Source organism: Pelophylax lessonae, assembly GCF_965119305.1.
Source record: "Pelophylax lessonae genome assembly, chromosome: 6".
Classification (NCBI taxonomy): Eukaryota; Metazoa; Chordata; class Amphibia; order Anura; family Ranidae; genus Pelophylax; species Pelophylax lessonae.
In genome coordinates, this window is record NC_138773.1 from 45,727,089 (window position 1) to 45,750,801 (window position 23,713).

Consider the following 23,713-nt stretch of genomic DNA (forward strand, 5'->3'; position numbering starts at 1 on the left):
AGGGGATCTAATTGTTTTCCCCGCTACCAACAGTAAGCGGGGAAAACGACCGGGAAGTGGCAGGAGGGGGGCGGGCACTTCTCCGGCTGCCCATAAAAGTGGTCCTGTCTCGAATCCGCCACTGGGACCACTTTTATGTTAAAGCAGACCGCCGGTCGTGTAAGAAAATACCAGGGTTATGGCAGCTATCTGCTGCCATAACTCCGGTATTTAGCGTCAAAGTAGCAATGTAAATACACGGCAAGCAGACCGGAAGTGGCTATAATAGTTTAGAGTGGGAAAGCATTCAATTATTTTTAGCAGCATGCTGGTTCCTCTGCTGAAAAAGAACAGAACTACTCGCTCACTCTTTGACTGCCTCAGAAATTCCACATGGATCTGTCTTTTCTATGAGAGAGGGAGGGGACATGTCTCTCAGCAGTGCTTCAGCAGGGTATTTTTTGTGGGTATTTATCTTTTCTCTGTTTGCAACATAGACTATTGAGGCTATTCACAGCATAGCAGTAAATCAGCCTTTGGTGATGTAGTTTCCAAGTAAACCTGTGCTTTGCCAATACAGAATTAGCAGCCTTCTGGATGCTGGATATTTTTTGCTATTACAGAAGCGTCATCACAGTCACATTTCCATGAATCCGTTACCAAAATGAAGAGATGCAATAAGTAAAGAAGAAAATACACAAAAATACATAATAAGTAAAAAAAAAAGCACAAAAGTAATAAATAAGGAAAAGAATTGGAACAAAAGAGCTGAAGTCAACACTCGTGTCATGCATGCTGCTCATGCTGGAGTGACAGGGTTGGATTAAAGTTTAGGTTACATCTGAATTCCATACAAGTGTAAAGCCCCCAATTAATGCAATCATTCTGTAATTCAGAAACAAGATTATTTGTATTTCTCTTTCGTTCATCGATGCACACAGCGCTCCATACATCATAACTATTGGGTTATATTGCCTCCTCCAGGAATAGGACGAGGCAGAACAAATACATCTGGCTATGCCCATGGGCTGTCCTCAGCTTGGTATATAACCCCGCTCTTTGCTCTAGGTAATCAGTTTAATCTGTCTAGTCAGGAGTAAGGACCTAGGCTCCTGGCTGGGATCTCTGGCCCTAGCAATTTTTTTCTCCATCCTTACATCTTTTTAATTTTTTCTCTCGGGAGATCTACAATCAACTGCTGGGCTGGGCTGCCAGCCAGCGAGCGCATGTAGACCGCAGCTACGTGCTAGGTCGCCTGCGACATAGCTTTACGGACAGAGGCTGGCCCGTGAGTTAAACGTCTCGCAGGGTCGCATACGACTAGGCTTGGATCTGAGTTGCAGCGGCCCCTTGGCTGACAGCTCCCCTACTTCGGTGGCGAGGTTTCTGTCTGAAGCGTTTCCCGCACCATGGAAGGGTAAGTACTGTCCCCCCTCTCCCCTTTGGGTTTTTTTTTGGGGGGTAGAACCTCCAGGGACGGTTGGACCTGCCTACAGATTGTTCCCTCTTCCTATTCTTAAAAATAGGAGCTCAGTGAGCTGGGCTTCCCTCACTCCCTTTCGTGACCTGAAGTCTGGTGTGGGTCCCAGGGCATAGGATGCAGCGGAGACTCTGTAAGCGTCCTGATATAGTGTGTCCTGCCCTGGTAGTCTGGAGGGGTCCCAGTGTAGGAGACCCCTAGGTGCATGCCCCACTGTTTGCAGTGTGGGTATAGAGCAGGGGGGTCCAAGTGCAGAGACCGGTGCAGAGTGCGCAGCGGAGTCTCCCCTAACGTGTGTCCTACCTTCAGGAGGGGGTCGCCTTGTAGAGGGTGCAGTGTTGCAGAGGGCCCAGGGAAGATCCTGGCAGCATGCTGTAGCACATGGGGGCCATTTTCCCTTAGTCTGGCTGGTCTCCGGTTAGCGGCTATGTTTTTGTAGCCCGATGATGTCACGGGGTAATTTTCCCTTAGTCTGGCTGGTCTCCAGCTGGTGGCCATGTTTGTGTAGCCTAATGATGTCACGGGGCCATTTTCCCTTAGTCCGGGAGACGCTGGAGACAGCTGAAGCCTCGTGGGGATGCCGAAGCTCCTCCTCTTCCTCCTCAGTTTCTCCTTTCTGTGCCTGGGAGATATGAACAGGGATGGCATCCATGGTAATGCTGGGTCCGAATTCTTGGTGCTCCTCGGATCGGTGGGGTGATTCTTTGGGGGTCCCTGTTATCTCTCTCTCTGCTGATAGGTACCCTGAGCCTTGGGGCGTCATGTTCCTAGGACACGGCGTGACCCCGATCTTGGTAAAGATCCAATGATGTAGCTCTTTACCCATGTGATCAGCCGTGTCCAATCACAGCCAGTCATATGAACATGAGGAAGTGCTGTTTATCGGCTCTTCTCACCTCACACTGTCAGAGTGTGCACTGCTCAATCCATACAAATGGAAGTGGAAGTGATGGGGGGGGGGTAAAGGGGAGGTTCGGCATGCGCTGAATTGTCACATTCACTAAAAGCATCTGCACGAAATAACAAAATCCATTTTTTGGTGGTAAAAAAATGATGTGACAGAGATGTATTTGAAGTCTTCAGGTCAATATTTAGACACCCAAACTCAAAATTTCATCTTCACTTCCAATTTCTTCTATTCAGTCTGATAAATATGTCCTCTGAGTGCACACAATGGTGGTAAATTGTGAGAAATATGTCACAGTATTGGCAATTCTTTCTGATTCTTTTCCCGCTGAACCCTTGCTCCCCTTTAGGTAAGCAGTAGGGGGCGATGTATGTGTCCTTCTAGGTATCATGTATCTTCTACATTATTTTGCAGCTTGGAGCAGCTGGGATTTAACACCCTGCTACAACTGATGATCGGAGTTCCTCTGGAGATGGTACACGGGGTCCTGCGGATCAGTTTCCTGTATCTGGCTGGGGTGTTGGCAGGTGGGCACATATGTTTGTCACTTACACACTTCTCTCCTTCTTTTATTTTAACCTGTTGGCACCCACATAACGCATATTTGCGGTGGCAAAAAGGGTGTCACACATATGCATCAAGGTTTCATTGCTTTAAGCGTGCTCACTGCATGCTCCCAGCACAGTGACCGAGGTGTCAGAGACAGTTTCTAGTTATGGTGGTGGGAATGTTGTTGGACTAAATTCCACGCATGAGCAGATGTGCTGAGAAACCGTTAGCACATCTGCACATTTTCCTGGTTACATCTTTGAAGACATGGTAGTGGCATAGTGAAGGAAATTCCTTATTCCGTAAAACTTGGTGCATGGGCAGATGTGCTGCAGGGGTCTGCCAGATCCAAAAGCTTGTACAGGGCCTTCAAAGATGGCAGCACTGGTGGGGGGGGGGGGGGGGCAGAGGCCAACATTAGGAAGATCAACATTTCTCTTTAAAGTCACAAGTACCATTCAAAGTATACCAGTGTGATTTATCTATCTTAAATCTTTAGTTTACTTAGCAACATTATGGTCCTAGACACTGTTGACCCCACCTACTGTCTTCATTTCATCCACTCACTTTCTGGGTGGTCAAGCCCAAACCATGCCCTCTTTGTAAGTTAGTCCCACCCAAAACCTGCCTTTAAATATGTGGTGACTAACCCACTTGGATTAGTTCCACTTCAGCCCCACCTCTAAATATGCTGGGACCAGCCACTCACAGCCCTGATCTTTGCAATTAACGCCTTTCACGTTTGGTGCTGTGATCTCAGGATATGGCCCAGGACACAACTTTGGTGATATAGACGACAAAGATGTAGGACTGTCCTAGCAAATCCAGAACAATGGGCCTCTGTACTACAGCTATCTCCTTTTTCCTTTCCTTTTATTTCCCTTCCTTCCTTTCTCTTCCCTCCCTTCCCTTCTTTCCGTTCTTTTCCTTTCCCTTCCTTTTCTTTCCCTTCCCTTTTCCCTTTCCTTTCCTCTCCTCCTTTCCCTTTCCATTCTTTCCCTTTCCCTTTTCCCATTCAACCCTTTCCTTCTTTCCATTCTTTTCCTCCCCATTTCCTTTCCTTTCCATTCTTTTCCTCCCCTTTTCCTTCCCATTCTTTTCCTCCCCTTTTCCTTTCCTTTCCCTTTTCCCCTCCATCCCTTTCCCTTTTCCCCTCCGTCCCTTTCCTTCTTTCCCTTTGCTTTCCTCTCCTCTCCTTTCTTTTCCTTTCCTTTCCCTTTTTCCATTCAACCCTTTCCTTCTTTCCATTATTTTCCTTCCCTTTCCTTTCCCTTTTCTCCTTTCCCTTTACTTTCCTCTCCCCTCCTTTCTTTTATTTTCCTTTCCTTTCCCTTCCCTTTTCCCATTCAACCCTTTCCTGCTTTCTATTATTTTTCTTTCCCGTTTCCTTTCTTTTCCCTTCCCTCCCTTTCCTTCTTTCCTTATTTTGCTTTCCCATTTCCTTTTCCCTTTCCCTCCCTTCCCTCCTTTTTTTTCCTTTCCTTCCCATCCTTTCCTTTCCTTTTTCTCCTTTCCCTTTCTTTCTGTCTTTCCTGCTTTCTTTTTTTTTTCCCCAATGAAAATCAGACACTGATATTATCACTCCTCTTTTCCCAGGATCCCTTGCTGTTTCAGTCACGGACATGAGAGCTCCTTTGGTCGGAGGTTCCGGTGGGGTTTACGCCCTCTGTTCTGCCCACCTTGCTAACGTTGTCATGGTAAGTGTTAGGTTGGTGTAAGAAGCAGGGCCAGATCAGCCAGTAAAGCATGGCTGAAATACTTTATTAGTCTTTAAAAAAAAAAAAAATGAGCCGATCTGCAGAAATTGTCCTTAAAGTCTAAAGTAGGGTACACACTGTGACGGAATCAGGACACCGCGCCTGAGTATCTCCGTCAAGAAGCTGCTTCCTAAGCAATCTGGAACACGGGATCCGTGAATCTGGCTATAGTTACCCCAAGAACTAGACAGTACAAGTTTTGGAGTCAACCAGAATCAAACTGTTTATTCGAACACAAAGCACAAGGAGATGAACACTTCTGGGACAAACCCTCCCCCGTAGTCAATCCACACAACATACACATCCCATAATAACAATATAACAATGGAATGCAGGTATTCAACAACAACAAACCCCCACCCCACTAGCAAGTGTCTGATTAGTGCAGAGCAGACCTGACTGGGATTCTTGGTCACCCTGTGCCCCTAATAGACACAGGGTGACTTACACATAGGAAGGACTGGGGAAACTGGACGAGGAGTCTCCCAACCTCCCCAAAGCAATCTGGGTTCCACAAGCCCCCCTACCAAAGTGACTCACGTCACACACACTATAAGAAAATTGGGCGATGATCTTCCCATTTTCCTTGTTTCACAGCAAATCGAAACCGATGAACGTAAATTCGTACGAAAGGCTTTTTTTTTTGTTTGTTTATTGCGTTTGATCATGCGCAGTCTTTCTTTTCTGATTTTTCTTGTACGAAAATGGTACGAAAACGGTACCCATTAAACGAAAATCGTTTGTTCTGTTCCAAAAAAATTTTGGAGTTTGTTCCTTTGGGCATTTTCGTACAAAAAGTCGGAATAGGCTGTTGAAAGTTGTGTACACACTATACGAAAATCATACGAAAGTTCTTTGGATGAAAATTCTCACCCGAATTTCTTATAGTGTGTAAGTTCAACTTAGGCCTCTTTCACACGGTCCACCTCCGTAGGTGGATCCGTGTTGCTCAGCGGGGATCGATCCGCGATCCCCGCTGAGCCGGCGGATGACAGCTCCGTCTCCGCTTGCAGAGTGGAGAGGGAGGTGTCTCAGCCCCCGCTGCCCTCTATGGGGGATTGGATGAGAGCGGACCGCCTGTCCGCTCTCATCCGATCCGATCCCTGAACGGATGGAAAAATAAGGTTTCCATCCGTCCAGATTTCACGGACAGGATAAGATACGGATGGCAGCGGGTGTCAGCGGAGGTGTCTCCGCTGACATCCGCTGCCCCATAGAGCTGCATGGAGGATCTGATCAGATCCGCCTAAAAAACTGACAGGCAGATCTGATCGGATCGCCCGTGTGAAAGAGCCCTTACTGTAAAAAAAAAAACATATGCACATTGATCTCCCTGCCAGCACAATAAAAGAGGTGCGTAAGCACTTCTCTTATGGCAAAACTGGTAAGAGGGAGATCTTTCCCATCTCCTCGCTGCTATGCAGAGCGATAACGCTAATGTGCACTAGGTGATTAGGGTGTGCCCAGGCACACACGGCACACCCTGTGCGCACGCCTGTGCGTAGCCCAGAGACAGGAAGTGTGTTATTTGCACGATTATCAGGTGAAGATAAAGCAAAAGAAGCTTCCAAATAAGAAAACAAATGTCACCACCACACCAAGCACTAGCAAGCTGCAATATATGACATTTTTGGTTTTAGATACACTTTATTTGTTCAAATAACAGAAGTGCTGACTATAGTTGTAGAGATATTAGGGCAAAAGGAAAATGAATAATGGGAAAGGACTACAATGTATCATAGATAAAAGCCATTTCGCCCGCTGCTATCAGAGATTCTGTGTCACCGTCTGCGCGGTCCGTGACATGAAAGGAGGTGACGGTTCAGACAGCGGAGGGATGGAGTACACTGACTGAAGCTGACAGGGCACAGAGCGGAGACTGAATTTACATTGCTAGAGAGCGTGATACAATGATTATATTATATAAGAGGGGACCTGAAGCAGAAGGAAGAAAGTTGTGTTATCACAGGGAGGCTATCCATCTTCTCAGGGCTTGTCAGGCTACTCGCAATACTGTAACAGGAAGATATCAAAGATATTATCCCTGTTCATAAACTGGGGCCTGTCAATGTTACCATAGCAACACCAGCCTGATGTAAAGTAATATTGCCCGAAACTCTGCCATTTTACCATAGTAACAGCGCTCTGATGTAGAGTAAATTAATTGGGGCTTTTTATGCTACCATAGCAACATGATGTAAAGTACAACGTAAATTAATTTAGGCTTTCTATATTACCACAGCAGCAGCAGCTTGATGTAAAGTAATATTATTTGGGAAATTTACGTCTTACTATAGCAATTACACTGAGATGTAAAGGAAGAGAACCATCCCATCGTATCATATCAATGGTGATATGATATAGAGTAACTGAGTACTAACTGAGGTCATTCACTATTACCATAGCGACAGCACACTTATTTCAAGTAAAAATATCGAAGGCCTTTCTCTGTTAACATAGCAAGAGTTTGATGTAAAGAAGTAAGGCTTCTCCAGGTTACCATGGTGACAGCACTCTTCAGCCTTTCCAGCTTACCATGGAAACAAAAAAATAACATAATGTAACAGTACATATTCATATTGCTACAACAGTATCCTGTACTGTAATGGAGGCCTATGCAAAGCAAACATTACTGGAGGACTTTCCATATAACCATAGCAACAGCACCTTGCTGTAAATTAATATTACCTTTCCATCCTATCATTGTAAGCCACCTTGTTGTAAAGTTATTTTAACCAACATTTTGTCTTGTTGCCATAGCAACACAGTCTTTTTGTAAAGCAGCATTACCTGAGGCCTTTATCCTACCATAGCAACAGCACCTTCCTGTGAAGTAATATTACCCTAGTCTAGGTCCTTCCATGTTAGAATAGCACCTTGATGTGAATTAACAGTATGAGGTGCGTTTGCTTGTTACCATAGCAACAACTTCTTGATATAAAGTATTAATGCCTGAGGCCTTCATGTTAGCACTGCAACAGCACCTTAGTGTAAAGTAATATTACCTAAAGCCTTTCCTTGTTACCATAACAATGCCACCTTGTTGTAAAGTTATATTAACTGACACTTTTCCTTGTTAACATAACAACAGCTTTTTGTAAAGTAGTGTTACCCAAGGCCTTTATGTTACCAGGGCAACAGCCCTTTGGTGTAAAATAATGTTATCTGAGGCCTTTCCTTATCCTTACAGTAGTAGTACCTTGATGTGAATTAAAATTACCTGGTACTTTTCTTGTTAGCAACAACATCTTTTTGTAAAGCAGTATTACCCAGAGCCTTTAGGTTACCATAGCAACAGCACCTTGCTATAAAATAATACTATATGAGACCTTTCTTTAATGCCATAGCAACGGCGCCTTAAAGAAGAAGTAAACCCTCCCCATAAAAAATGAAAAAAAAAAAAAAATCCTGTAAGGCAAAGGTATAATGAGCTAGTATGCATCGCATACTAGCTCATTATGAAATACTTACCTTAGAACGAAGCTTCCGCAGTGCTGCCCGCTCAGTGACAGGACGGCTGACATGTTCTCGTACTGACTCGGTAATAGGTCCACAAAAGTCCTTTAATGGACTGGTATAGGTGTACTATTGTTTAGTCTATATTCTGTCTTTTGTTAGTGTAGGGAGAGGTTGCTGTGGGGAGAAGGGACAGACTGTTAGTGACACAAATCACTAGGTAATAGGTCCAAAAAAGTCCTTTTAAGGACTGGTATAGGTGTACTATTGTTTGGTGTGCAGTATATAGGGGTGTAATACACTTACAATATACTTTCTAATATAGAAATCATATTATAGTGTATTTGGGTACTGCAGAAATGTTGCCTCTTTCGCTGCGTTAACTCTGCTACACACAGTGACAAAAGTTACTAGAAAATATTTTTCATAACTGGTGTGGTAAACCAGTGGCCCCCCAAAACGACCGATTGAAGCGGGTTGTTATACACCTTCTTCCACATACACTGCGCTTCTCTAGAGACTTTTGTCGCAGGGTAATTTAAAAAATGACAGGCAGAGGAAGAGGCAGGCCCTTCCACAGGGGTGGTAGGGGTAGGGTCGATTACGTCAAAGGACGCACCAGACTTGGTTGAGCTCACTCAGCCTTCCTCTTCTGCACCCTCTTCACTCTCTGCTGTGTGCACCCCCAAAGACACCAACACCACCATATACCCTCAACTTGAGTCACAGGAATCATTTTCCGATCCATCACAAGACATTTATGATGCGCAGCCATTCTTGGCATCGGATCAGGAAGAGGAGGTAGCAACAGCCGCCACTCAGCAGTCTGACGACAGTACCCAGATCAGCCGAAGGAGGTTGGTCCCCGCTGTTGCTGCCTACTCCGAGATCTCTAATGTTAGTGGTGGGGAAGGTGACGTCGATGATGCAGAGGCAAAATTTCTGCAGTACCCAAATACACTATTATGAAAGTATATTGTTATATAACACCCCTGCGTCAATCTGTCGTTTTGGGGGGCCACTGGTCTATCACACCAGTTATAATAATTTTTTCTAATTGCGATTGTCACTCTTTGTAGTTGTAGTATCGCTGCAGAACCGCTCACCAGTCACAATGCTGCACAAATAAAATCCACTATAATATGCTTTCTATTTTCATCCATAGAAACATAGAAACATAGAATGTGTCGGCAGATAAGAACCATTTGGCCCATCTAGTCTGCCCAATATATCTGAATCCTATGAATAGTCCCTGGCCCTATCTTATATGAAGGATAGCCTTATGCCTATCCCATGCATGCTTAAACTCCTTCACTGTATTTGCAGCTACCACTTCTGCAGGATGGTTATTCCATGCATCCACTACTCTCTCAGTAAAGTAATACTTCCTCATATTACTTTTAAACCTTTGCCCCTCTAGTTTAAAACGGTGTCCTCTTGTGGTAGTTTTTCTTCTTTTAAATATGCTCTCCTCCTTTACCGAGTTGATTCCCTTTATGTATTTAAAAGTTTCTATCATATCCCCTCTGTCTCTTCTTTCTTCCAAGCTATACATGTTAAGGTCCTTTAACCTTTCCTGGTAAGTTTTTTCCTGCAATCCATGTACTAGTTTAGTAGCTCTTCTCTGAACTCTCTCTAGAGTATCTATATCCTTCTGGAGATATGGCCTCCAGTACTGCGCACAATACTCCAAGTGAGGTCTCACCAGTGTTCTGTACAGCGGCATAAGCACTTCTCTCTTTCTACTGCTTATACCTCTCCCTATACATCCAAGCATTCTGCTGGCATTTCGTGCTGCTCTATTACATTGTCTTCCCACCTTTAAGTCTTCTGAAATAATTACTCCTAAATCCCTTTCCTCAGATACTGAGGTCAGGACTGTGTCAAATATTCTATATTCTGCCCTTGGGTTTTTACGCCCCAGGTGCATTATCTTGCACTTATCCACATTAAATTTCAGTTGCCAGAGTTCTGACCATTCTTCTAGTTTTCCTAAATCCTTTTCCATTTGGCGTTTCCCTCCAGGAACATCAACCCTGTTACATATCTTTGTGTCATCAGCAAAAAGACAAACCTTACCATCGAGGCCTTTTGTAATATCACTTATGAAGATATTAAACAAAATTGGTCCCAGTACAGATCCCTGAGGTACCCCACTGGTAACATGACCTTGTTCTGAATGTTCTCCATTGACTACAACCCTTTGTTGTCTGTCACTCAGCCACTGCCTAATCCACTCAACAATATGGGAGTCCATGCTCAATGACTGTAGTTTATTGATAAGTCTTCTATGTGGGACAGTGTCAAAAGCCTTACTAAAATCTAGATATGCAATGTCTACTGCACCTCCACCGTCTATTATTTTAGTCACCCAGTCAAAAAAATCTATAAGATTTGTTTGACATGATCTCCCTGAAGTAAACCCATGTTGTTTTTCATCTTGCAATCTATGGGATTTAAGATGTTCCACAATTCTATCCTTTAATAGGGTTTCCATTAATTTGCCTACTATTGATGTCAGACTCACTGGTCTATAGTTGCTCGATTCCTCCCTACTACCTTTCTTGTGAATGGGCACGACATTTGCCAATTTCCAATCTTCCGGGACGACTCCTGTTACTAATGATTGGTTAAATAAATCTGTTAATGGTTTTGACAGCTCACCACTAAGCTCTTTTAATAATTTTGGGTGTATCTCATCAGGACCCTGTGACTTATTTGTCTTCACTTTAGACAGCAATCTTAGAACGTCTTCCTCTGTAAAGACACATGCATCAAACGATTCATTAGTCATCCTTTCAAGTGGAGGTCCTTTTCCTTCTTTTTCTTCTGTAAAAACTGAACAGAAGTATTCATTAAGGCAGTCGGCTAGCCCTTTATTCTCTTCTACACACCTTCCGTCCTTTGTTTTTAATTTAGTTATTCCTTGTTTTAATTTCCTTTTTTCATTTATATATCTGAAGAATGTCTTATCCCCCTTTTTCATAGACTGAGCTAGTTTTTCTTCTGCCTGCGCTTTAGAAGTTCTTATAACTTGCTTGGCCTCTTTCTGCCTAATCTTGTAGATTTCCTTATCTTCATTGCTCTGGGTTTTTTTATAATTACAAAATGCTAGCTTTTTATTTTTAATGATTTGGGCCACTTCTGCTGAGTACCACAGTGGTCTCTTCCTTTTTTTGCTTTTACTGACAAGTCTAATGCAATTTTCTGTTGCCTTCAATAATGCACCTTTTAAGTAGTCCCATTTCTCCTGGACTCCATGCAATCCGTTCCAGTCTGATAAGGACTCATTTATGATTAATTTCATTTTTGAAAAGTCTGTTTTTCTAAAATCTAAAACTTTTGTTTTTGTGTGGTGTGACTCTTTCACAGTTCTTATATTAAACCACACTGACTGGTGATCACTAGATCCCAAGGTTTCACCTACAATGACATCATATACCAAATCCCCATTTGTGAATACCAAATCCAAAATGGCCTCCCTCCGGGTTGGCTCCTCAACCACTTGTTGCAGAGACAAGCCCAGTAGGGAATTTAGAATATCTGTACTCCTGGTAGAACTTGCTATTTTGGTTTTCCAGTTTATATCTGGAAGATTGAAATCTCCCATAATGATAACTTCTCCTTTCATTGTCATTTTAGCTATTTCTTCAACTAGTAGATCATCTAGTTCTTTAACTTGACCAGGTGGTCTATATATCACACCTACACGAGTTACTGCATGATTAGCAAACTGCAACGTAACCCAAACTGACTCCATGTTGGCCTCACCAACTTGTATTAGGTTAGATTTAATGCTATCTTTCACATACAGGGCCACTCCTCCTCCTTTCTTGCCTTCTCTGTCTCTTCTGTATAAAGAGTATCCTGGTATGGTTACTCTTGTCATTGCGACTTCCTCATCTTCCTGCTCCTGATCCTCGACGGCTTGATAAATGACACGACGTAATGCATGCTCCTGAAAGAAAGCGTAAGGTATGGTGTCACTGATGCCGCCCTGGCTGCGACTGACCAGTTTGGTGATCTCATCAAATGGCCGCAGAAGTCTGCATGCGTCGCGCGTGAGCAGCCACTGACGCGGTGAAAAATACCCAAGCTCCCCAGAACCTGTCCTGCCACAGAGTTCGTACAGGTAGTCGTTAACTGCACGTTTCTGCTGGAGCAGCCTATCAAGCATATACTAGGTTGAGTTCCATCATGTCGGGCAGTCACAAATAAGACGTCTGACGGGCAGGTTGTGTCACCGCTGAATGTCAGCAAGGCGAGCCATGGCTGTGTAAGATCTTCTGAAATGGGCCGAGATTTTCCTGGCCTGCCGCAAGACGTCCTGAACCCCAGGGTATTTGACAACGAATCGCTGCACGACCAAGTTCAGGACGTGTGCCATGCATGGCACGTGTGTAATTTTGCTCTGTTTCAGCACGCTCAGCAGATTGGCAACGTTGTCGCACACCACTTTACCAACTGTCAAATTGAGCGGTTTTAGCCAGTGATCTGCCTGTGGACGCAAAGCTGAAAGGAATGCAGGACCAGTGTGGCTCTTGGCTTCCAGGCACAACAGACGCAGCACAGCATGGCAATGTCTCACCTGGTATGCCGAATAGGTTCTGGGGATCTTGGGCGGCGCAGCGGAAGAGGCTGTAGCAGCGGAAAAGGAGGAGTCAGCCGAGGAGGAGAGGGAGGATGGAGTAGGAGGAGGAGAAGAAGAAGCAGGCCTGCATGCAATCCGTGGCGGTAAAACCAAATCTACACGGGTGCCACGGGTTACATGCTTGACGGCCATCAAAAGGTTCACCCAGTGGGCAGTAAAAGTTATATACCTTCCCTGCCCGTGTTTGCTAGACTACGTGTCTGTGGTCAGATGTATGTTGGCACCGACACTGTGTGCCAGAGATACATTCACTTGCCGCTGAACATATAGCTCTGGGATGCTCTTCTGCGAGAAATATTTCCTTCCTGGGACCTTGCATAGTGGTGTTCCATATACATACATATACTGTATACTGTATATTTCACCTAGCAGCAAGAGGGTCGCTGGTTCGAATCCCAACCACGACACTACCTGCCTGGAGTTTGCATGTTCTCCCTGTGCCTGCATGGGTTTCCTCCAGGTACTCCGGTTTCCCACACTCCAAAAACATGCTGGTAGGTTAATTGGATCCTGTATAAAATTGGCCCTACTATGTATGTATGAATGTGAGTTAGGGACCTTAGATTGTACACTCCTTGATGGCAGGGACTGATGTGAATGTGTAATGTATATGTAAAGTGCTGCGTAAATTGACAGCGCTATAAAAGTACCTGGAAAAAAATAAATAAATATATATATATATATATATATATATATATATATATATGTGGATATACAGGATATATATATATATATATACATATATATATATACATATATATATAGATATATGTGGATATACAGGATATCTATATATATATATATATATATATATATATATATATATATATATATATATATATAAACATACTTTAACTTATTTATAGTCATTTATTATATTATAATTTATGATTTTGTGTTTCAAACTTTATCATACCCGAGATGTTATAAAGAAAAATGCACAGTAAAAAAAAAAACATATGTAAATAGTTGGTTTGGGCTGCTCATTCTTAAGAATTACATGCAAAATAATGGTACCGCTTTCAGCACCTAATATCGGAAAGAATCATACCGCCAGGGAGGTTAAAGTGTATTTTTTAAAAATACAATTGCATTTGAAAGACCGCTGTGCAAATACTGTGTGACATAAAAAATTACAATGATCGCCATTTTATTTTCTAGGGTCTCTGCTTAAGAAATATGTAATAATGTTTGGGGGTTCTAAGTAATTTTCTAGCAAAAAAAAATACTGATTTAATCTTTTAAACAAAACGTTCCAGAAAAGATCTGGTCAGCAAGGGTTTAATAATAAAGGATTCAAGTATCTTCCAATATATCTAGATGATGTATACAAAAGATGACATCTATTGAGCGTATGTGGTAAGAAGCTATAAGCCAAACTGTAACATGGAGCCATCATCTATAATACTGTATTCTGGTTGGAGAAGTAAAGTATAGATACAGTGGGATCAAAAAATTAGCGCTGCTCCCTAAATCAATAAACGTGTGAATATTACATAACGTGTAAATACAATCAATAATACAAGAAGTGCAAGTGCAATCAATGATGCATGAAGTGATAGTGCAATCAGACAAGCAAAAGTCTTTCAATAGTAATATAGTACAGAGTGCTAGTAATGTCTTCTCATATAAGATTCAGGTGACACTCCGTGCTCCCCTCCTGTCCCCATTCACCAGCAATAAGATCAAAATCAGCATTGTATATGGATGGATGGATCTAGCTCCTTCCCTCTTTGGCACTATACAAGGCTCTCAGCATAAAGATGGTATACATTCCAATAAAGAGAGAGATGAACATAGCATAATACTGTTTACTTTATTGGAAGATTAAAAGCATAAATGCACTTACAACAGTGATAACATTTCCGATCATACAAACCAGGAGGATTGCCGCCACAGAGTTCCTATCTGCTGTCGGTGTGGCGTCTCTATCTCTTCCCCACTTGACGCGTTTCGCCCTTCCCACTGGGCGTCTTCAGAAGCTGAGGGCACACATGACTGGCTCTCTCTTATATTCTAAACCCCTCCTACTACACCCAATACCTCCCACTACTCCCTATTGCTTCCTATTAATGATGTAGTATGTCACTTCCTGTGGGCGGCTGGATGTGTTGCGATCGCCATATTGGTAAACCACCCACCATTACTTCCTATTGCTAGGTTCTACATCACTTCCTGTTGGTAACCGGATGTGTTGCGATCACCATATTGGTACACCCCTTTGTTAATCACTCCGTCCTCCATGTGTCTCCACCCTTGTATTAGTTTCCACATTTTGCATCAACAATATGGGATAATTATACATAGAGTAAGATCAAATACAATGTGGTAGGGTATCATTACAATCCAATATAAACCATCGGGTATAAATGTCACAGATTATAGTTATACCTGTTCTCATCTATATGGGCAGCGTAACCCATATGCGTGCATTTACAACATTAATAGGAATGCAAATATACTGTATAGAAACAAATAATAAAAACATAATTATTCCAAATAGCTACCTACTAAAAAATACACAATATAAAATATAAGAAAAAAATAAATAGAATAAATTAATAAAAAATTCAATATTTTTTTAAATCTATAAAATTAATTTAATTATAATTTTAAAAGTTGTTTATGAAGCAGTTTATATCTAGATCCACATCCCCCAGATCTAGAGGGTCACCACACCCTGGTTCATATGGGAATTATGGTCATCCACCCTACTATGGGGGGGATTTTTGGGAAAGGGGACATGGCAGACCCCCATGGAGAGGAAACAGAGGAAAGGGAGGACATTGGTGATCTCTTCTTGGAGAGGCAAATTATTGGAGACCAAGGGGAACATACAGAGTACACCCAGTGCACCAGGCTCCAAGAGAAGAAAAAGTAAAGGTGGCAGAAAGAGAAAGAGAGAAACCTAGATGCGGGTATTTTTAACATAAGCAGTGCTTAACATTAACACAGAGGAATTAGCAGTATTAATATTAGGATGAAAATACACCCCACCCAAAAGTATAGACAAATTTAAAACCTTAATAGATTTACACAAATTTATAAGGAAACTTAATATAAAGAAGCATTTTGCTACAAAACCTCATGAAGCAGTTGTGATAGATTCACAATTTGTTCATAGTGGATTAAAAAACAAATCTACCTTTAACCCGAAAGAAAGTAGTAACTATTGCTTAGATGTTTTAAAAATGACGGTTGAACAGGACATTTAGGCTCGGTTCACACTGATGCGATGCGGGAAGGCTGCGAACTCGCAGCCTGTTCCCGCATCGCACACGCACCCCCGGCAGTTCACACTGCCATATGCGATCCGCTGGGGGTGTCAATGTAATCTTAACGACACCCCCAGTTTGATCGCATATCGCAGTGCGATCGTGCAGTTCGCACAGGATCGGATCGCACAAGTGTGAACCGCTGTGCGATCCGATCCTGATGCGGCAGCAAAAATGCCTCCTGTGCGTGTTTGCTGCGGGTGCGATGCGAATTTAGCCATACAAACTGTATGGCTAAACTCGCACCGCACAGCTGATCGCATGTCATGTCGGAGCAGTGCGCTCCGACATGACATGCGAACCCCGCACACGCAGTAGTGTGAACCGGGGCTGAATCTATTAATGTACATCCCATTAGAGGAAACAAGCACATTAAAAAAGGTCTAGCAGAACTAAAAAAAAAAAATTATATATATATATATATATATATATATATATATATATCATTATTAGGCCGGCTGATAGTGGGGGGGTAGATGGTTGTCCTAGATAAAGAGGACTATATCAAGGGACTAAACCACCTAGTGGAGGACAAAGATACCTATTAAAAACTTAAAGATGATCCTGGGAACAAACTACTGTATAGCTAAATTAATTAAAAGGATCAAAAAAGCACAAAAGGAAGGAATATTGGATAAGAAGGAGGCTAAATATTTTATTCGGGAAGCACCTAAAACACCTATCATATATCAAGTCCCAAAAATTCATAAAGACCAAAATAACCCACCGGGAAACCAATCATTAATGGGGTGAACTTTTTCTTCTCCAGAGTTGGAGAATACTTAGATCACTACCTACAACCAATAGCACAAAAATATTTTTCGTACATGAAAGAGATTTCATTAATCATATCAGAAACATTTCTATCAATGATAATACCATACTGGCAAGTATAGATGTTAATTCACTATACACCAACATTAGACAAATGGATGCTATCAAAGATATTGAATGGGCCCTGAAACAAGAAACTAGCCTCAAATGTACCCAGATAAAATTCATGTTATACATATTACAAATTGCAATGGGAGGTAATTATTTTTTGCATGCCAAACATTTCTACAAACAAAGGGTGAGCTTAAAATATAGAGGAGATACATTGATGATGTGTTCCTTGTGTGGAAGGGATCAAAGGAAACATTGAAAGAATTCCTGCAACAAATTGACATAAATAAATATAACATATCCTTTTCAGCGAGTTATAGCAGAGAGAAAGTACATTTTTTAGACCTGGAGCTATATAAATATAGGGACAAGATGTACACACGTACCTATTTCAATGATACCGCTAGAAACAGCTATATCCCTACCTCCAGTGGACACCATCCTAAATGGATAACAGCTATACCTAAAGGACAACTTATGCATCTAAAAATAAATTGTGATCGACCTGAAGATTATGATAAGCAATCACAAAAATGAATAAATAGGTTTATGGAAAAAGGATACAAACATTCATATTTACAAAAGGTCCAGAATGAAGTGAGCACTATGAACATAGAAGAACTCCTTATTCCCAAACAAAAAAGAGTTTGGCATAGCATTTTGTACAGAATACAACAGACAATAAAGACAATTATAAAAAGTTGTTAAAAAACATTGTCCAATATAACTTAGAGACCCCATTTTTGCATAAAATCTTACAAAAATGCCCTAGATTCAAATATAGATGCCCACGAATGTTAAAGGAAAAAATTGTGAAAAGTATCCTTGACCCACCTCAAAAAAGCACACTTTTATAGACCAGGTGGCTTTTTTCCAGATGTAGTAAAAGTCTTACATGCAGAACTTGCAAAAAAAGAAAAACGAAAAACAACCCACTTTCAATCCAATGCTACAGGACAAGTAGATCAAATATCAAGGTTCATCACGTGTAGCAGTACACATGTCACATACCTTATTAGGATGTGAATGTGGGTTGCAATATGTGGGTAGAACTTCAAGAGAATTAGGAAAAGGACTCAGAGAACATGTGAATAACATTAAAAAAGGTTTCCTTCACCATAGCCTTTCAAACCATTTTAGAAAATATCACAATAGGGACCCAACTAAATTGTCTTTTTGTGCAATAGATAAAATATATAAAAATTGGAGGGGAACAAACATGAAAATGGCAGTTTCACAGAATGAAACAAAATGGATATACCAGTTACATACGATGGCACCTTCAGGGTTAAATGAGGATCTAGATATAAACTGCTTCATCACAAACTTTTACAATTATAATTAAATACATTTTATAAATTTAAAAATTATTTTTAATTTCTTTTATTTTTTATTTATTTATTTTATATATATTTACTTATATTTTATATTGTATATTTTTTTAGTAGGTAGCTATTTGGAACAATTATGTTTTATTATTTTTTGCAAATATATTTGCATTCCTATTAATGTTGTTAATGCACGAGTATGGGTTACACTGTCCGTATAGATGAGAACAGGTAAAACTATTATATATGATATTTATACCCGGGGGTATATTTTTAATTATAATGATACGCAATCGTATTGTTTTTGATCTTACTCCATGTATAGTTATCCCTTAATGTTGATACAAAATGTGGAAACTATTACAAGGGTGGAAACACACGGATTGATTAACAAAGGGGTGTACCAATATGGTCATTGCAACACTTCCGGTTACCAACAGGAAGTGATATAATACATTGTCAATAGGAAGAAATAGAGACTGGTGGGGGGGGGGGGTATTGGGTGTAGTAGGAGGGGTTTAGAATATAAGAGGAAGCCAGTCACGAGCGCACCCAGCTTCTGAAGAAGCCCAGTGGGAAGGGCGAAACGCGTCAAGCGGGGAAGAGATAGAGACACCAAATCGACAGCCGATACGAACGCTGTGGTGGCAATCCTCATGGTTTATATGCTCAGAACTTTTATCACTGTTGTAAGTGTATTTATGCTTTTAATCTTTCAATAAAGTAAACAGTATTATGCTATGTTCATCTCTCTCTTTATTGGAATGTATACAATCTTTATGCTAAGAGCCTTCTATAGTGCCAAAGAGGGAGGGAGCTAGATCCATCCATCCATATACCACGCTGATTTTGATCTTATTGCTGGTGAGTGGGGACTCAGGAGGGGAGCACGGAGAGTCACCTGAATCCTATATGAGAAGACATCACTAGCATTTTGCACTGTATTACTACTGAAGGACTTTTGCTTGTCTGATTGCACTATCACTTCATGCATCATTGATTGCACTTGCACTTTATGTATTATTGATTGTATTTACACATTATGGTAGTCATTGATAGTACATTGATCAAACGGGTGGAACCTGTAACATGTTCCGGATAGTGAACTTTATCCTTTAACTGCATAAAAAATATATACCTGTTGATCCAGACGGGAATCCAGTGATATAATGATGAAAAAAGGGGAAATATTATATAGTCCTAATGCACTTCCTATCCTAGGTGGACTGAGATGCTCCTCCACAGAAATAGTGCAATGAGTAAACTATGAACAGGAAGTTACAGGCAGGATCTCTGGGTGAAAATAAAATAAAAAAAAAAAAACTAAAAAAAGGAAAACTAACGCAGCCACCGCATCTATGGACTGATAAACTGCAATATTTGACATATATTTCTGAGTTTACAGTAGTTACGCTTTTAAAGCGGAGTTCCGGGCACAGATGTCATTTTTTAATGAACATACCCCCGGGACAGTCAGGGCTAGCACATTCCACAATGGCTAGCCTCTGATCTGTCCCGGTTCGCACTTACCTTTTAGAAGAAATACTTACATATAAAATTTCTTCCACAGCGTTTCCATCTCTCTTGTGGGCAGCTGAAGCCGGCGCGGTCCTCTTCTGCGTCTTCTTCCGCGTCTTCTTCTCCCAGAATGCGCCGCACCGGCCCCGCTCGTCACTTCCGGTGCGACGCCGCATTCCTAAACAGCTTCTGGGCATGCCCAGAAGCTGTTTAGCAGGGGAATGCGGCGTCGCCCGGAAGTGACGAGCGGGGCCTGTGACGGCGCATTGATTCCTGGGAGCGATGACGTTTAGCTCCCAGGAATCATCGCAGCGCAGGAAGTGACGGGGTGAGCCGCGGCTCCGAGGGAGGAAGTACCCTGAGGTGAGTATTTACGATCGTCAATTACAAGGTGAGTTTTTTTTTTAAAAAAATCTAACTATCCAATTCCTTTTCAGGTTAGGCTGAACTAGCTTTAAGTAATTCAATTTTGCAAGTTAGTAGGTACCATATATTAGATAAAGAGAGATACTATAGCAGGTAGAGAGCTTAGAGTGGTTGTCACCAAGCAGGAGGCAGGGTTGAGACATACTCACTAGAACAGCGGGGTCTTAAAAGTGTTTTTACCCTCTTTTTTACACACAGCCGTATAGTACAGCAGGGGAGGGCAGAACAGAAGGCAGGCGTTGCTTTACAAACCTTTTGGCAGGTAGAATGGGTTCCAAAGTTTTGCTTTGGATGTGGCCAACTAACATCATCTCCTTTTCTGTTACAGAACTGGGCTGGAATGCGCTGCCCTTACAAGGTCCTTCGAATGGTTCTTGCATTGGTCTGTAGTAAGTACATAACAAATAAAATTAAATATAAAACAAAAATGAAATAAATAAATATATATATATATATATATATATATATATATATATATATATATATATATATATACCAAAAGGTATTGGGACGCCTGCCTCTACACACACAGAGAACTTTAGTGACATCCCAGTCTTAGTCCGTAGGGCTCAATATTAAGTTGGCCCACCCTTTGCAGCTATAACAGCTTTAACTCTTCTGGGAAGGCTGTCCACAAGGTTTAGGAGTGTGTTTATGGGAATTTTTGAACATTCTTCCAGAAGCGCATTTGCGAAGTCAGGCACTGATGTTGGACGAGAAGGCCTGGCTTTGCAGTCTGTGCTCTAATTCATCCCAAAGGTGTTCTATCGGGTTGAGGTCAGGACTCAACTGTGAAGGTCGGTCAAGTTCCTTCACCCCAAACTCGTTCACCCATGTCTTTATGGACCTTGCTTTGTGCACTGATCCAAATCAATTGGTGAAGGGGGGATTATGGTGTGGGGTTGTGTTTTCAGGGGTTGAGTTTGGCTCCTGAGTTTTAATGAAGGGAATTTTTAAGGCATTAGCATACCAAGACATTTTGGATAATTTTATGCTCCCAACTTTGTGGGAACAGTTTGGGAATAGCCCCTTCCTGTTCCAACATGACTGCGCACCAGTGCACAAAGCAAGGTCCATAAAGACATGGATGAGCGAGTTTAGGGTGGAGGAACTTGACTGGCCTGCACAGAGTCCTGACCTCAACCCTATAGAACACCTTTGGGATGAATTCAAGCGAAACCTCCTCTCCAATATCAGTGCCTGATCTCACAAATGCGCTTCTGGAAGAATGGTGAAACATTCCCATAGACACACTCCTAAACCTTGTGGACAGCCTTCCCAGAAGAGTTAAATCTGTTATAGCTGCAAAGGATGGGTCAACTCAGTATTGAACCCTACAGGCTAAGACTTAAAATTCATCTGAGTGTAATGGCAGGCGTCCAATACTTTTGGTAATATAGTGTGTGTGTGTATATATATATATATATATATATATATTCATTAGTTTCGGTGGATAGAAATTAGCCCTTATCATTGGTGTCAGTGGGATAAAACTAGCCACAATCATTGTGGGCAGTGAATAAAATGAGCCCCAATGCTTGGCGTACGTGGGTAAACATGAGCCCCAATCAGTGTCAGTGGGTAAAAATGAGCCCCAATCACAGGTGTCAGTGGGTAAGAATGTGCCCCAGTCACTGGTATCAGTGTGATAAAATTATTCCTAATTGATGTTAATGGGTAAAAATGTACCCCTATCATTGGCATCAGTGTGATAAAATTGAACCCTAATCACTGGGGTCAATGGGATAAAATTAGCCCTATCAATGGGGTCTATGGGTAAAAACGAACTCCATTCATTAGTAGAAGTGGGTAAGAATGAGCCCCAATCATTGGCATCAGTGGGTAAAAATGAGCCCCAATCATTACTTAGTTTTATTGGCCCAGTATACGTCAAGCATGAAGCTCTTCTTTTGGCATCAAAGGTAACTTTTGTTTTATCTTTTCTCCTTGTCCACAGTGAGCTCAGAGGTGGGCCGTGCAGTGTGGCTTCGTTTTTCCCCACCGTTACCAGCCGCTGGACCCCAGCCCAGCTTCATGGCCCACTTGGCAGGAGCCGCTGTTGGTGTCAGTATGGGCCTAACCATCCTGCGCAGCTATGAAGAAAACCTCCAGGACCAGTGCGGATGGTGGGTCATTCTGCTGTGTTACGCCACTTTTCTAGCCTTTGCCATCTTCTGGAATGTGTTTGCTTACGACCTGCTTGGCGTTCAGATCCCGCATCCCCCCTGACCCTGACCACACTTCGTTGCTGAGATGAACCATTTCCTCCACTCCCCCACAGCAAAGAACTGACTTTGTAAACTACTGCTGACCCCTTCGGCAGCCCCGAAGACTAACAGAATTACGCTGGAGCCAGGTTGAGCCGTTGGAGGACCCTCACTTGCCCTTCACAATGAAAAGCAGAGTCATGTGATGCTGTTTGCTATGTATATATGTGGTCAGGTGATTTTATAATCTATTTTATTTTTAATTGCTGCTCTAAATTATTATACCTTGTACATAAAGCTTTTTAGAAGGTGGGTTATCATCAGGTAAACAGACCCAAAAACAGACTGGGACCTGTTTATCAAACTGCATGGAGGAAGACAGTCCCAGACAATCAGTGTTGCCCAATCTTGATGTCTTGCTTTAAAGTGACCCTGTCACCACTAATGCTTGCCACTGCCCTAATATCAGGTGCCTCAAGATGCCTACATATACCTCTCTTTCACTCCAGTAGTTATTTTTTTTAGTGCTCCTCAAGGGCCTTGGAACCCAGAAACTGCAATCTGTAAAATTTGCCTTCCATGCAAAGTCAAAAGCTCTGGCCTGCTCTATACCATAACCCATGAAATGCAAACTTTGAACCATGGATGGTTAGGAAGGAACATCCTAGCTGTAAACAGCTAATATTCAAGATTTATGTATAACATTCGTCAGGGTTTAGATGTTGCTTGGGTGTGTGAAGGCACTTTTAAAATGACAGAAAGGTATGTGCGCCCACCTTGATGTGCCTTCTTTCAGCAGACTAACCAACATATACACTTTATATGGTGGCAGGATGACTTAAAAAGCATGGATATAAGAGTTTAACTGGCTGCTATGGGCAATAAAGACTGTCTAGGACAGTTCTAACCTTAAAACACTTTGACAATGGAAGTCTAATATGGAAGAGGAAGAAAACTAACTCAAAGCGAAACGGCTTCCTAGACCAGGTGTCCCAGTTTCACACATCCCAAGGGTCCCAGTTTCTCTAACAGAGGTTAGACAATTAATTTAATTTATAATGTAGGTGTGTGTCTCATTTTTACGCAAAAGTTTGCATTTCTTTAGTCTTGTGCATTTTATTTTAAGCTGTCAGTATTATCAGCTTATTGATGAGTAGAATAAGAAACCCAATCAGGTACAAAGTCCATCCCATGCCATGCCATGTCATATTACCTACGTTGCTTCTACGCATCCTCAGAGTGTCCCATGTTGGCAGTTGAATATAGAAGTAGACTGGTGCTAGAGGAGTGTAGTT

General features: G+C 41.9%; 1 protein-coding gene across 1 annotated transcript in view; it reads left to right on the forward strand.

Moving 5' to 3' along the window:
• RHBDL1 (rhomboid like 1) overlaps window positions 1-22,935 on the forward strand; it is a 103,357-nt gene extending 80,422 nt beyond the window's left edge. The window contains exons 5-8 of the mRNA XM_082262472.1: window positions 2,781-2,893; window positions 4,512-4,612; window positions 20,540-20,600; window positions 22,169-22,935. Of these exons, the coding sequence (XP_082118598.1) occupies window positions 2,781-2,893; window positions 4,512-4,612; window positions 20,540-20,600; window positions 22,169-22,440 (547 nt within the window). The 3' untranslated portion in view covers window positions 22,441-22,935. The remainder of the gene's footprint in view (window positions 1-2,780; window positions 2,894-4,511; window positions 4,613-20,539; window positions 20,601-22,168) is intronic.
• Window positions 22,936-23,713: the final 778 nt, after the last annotated feature.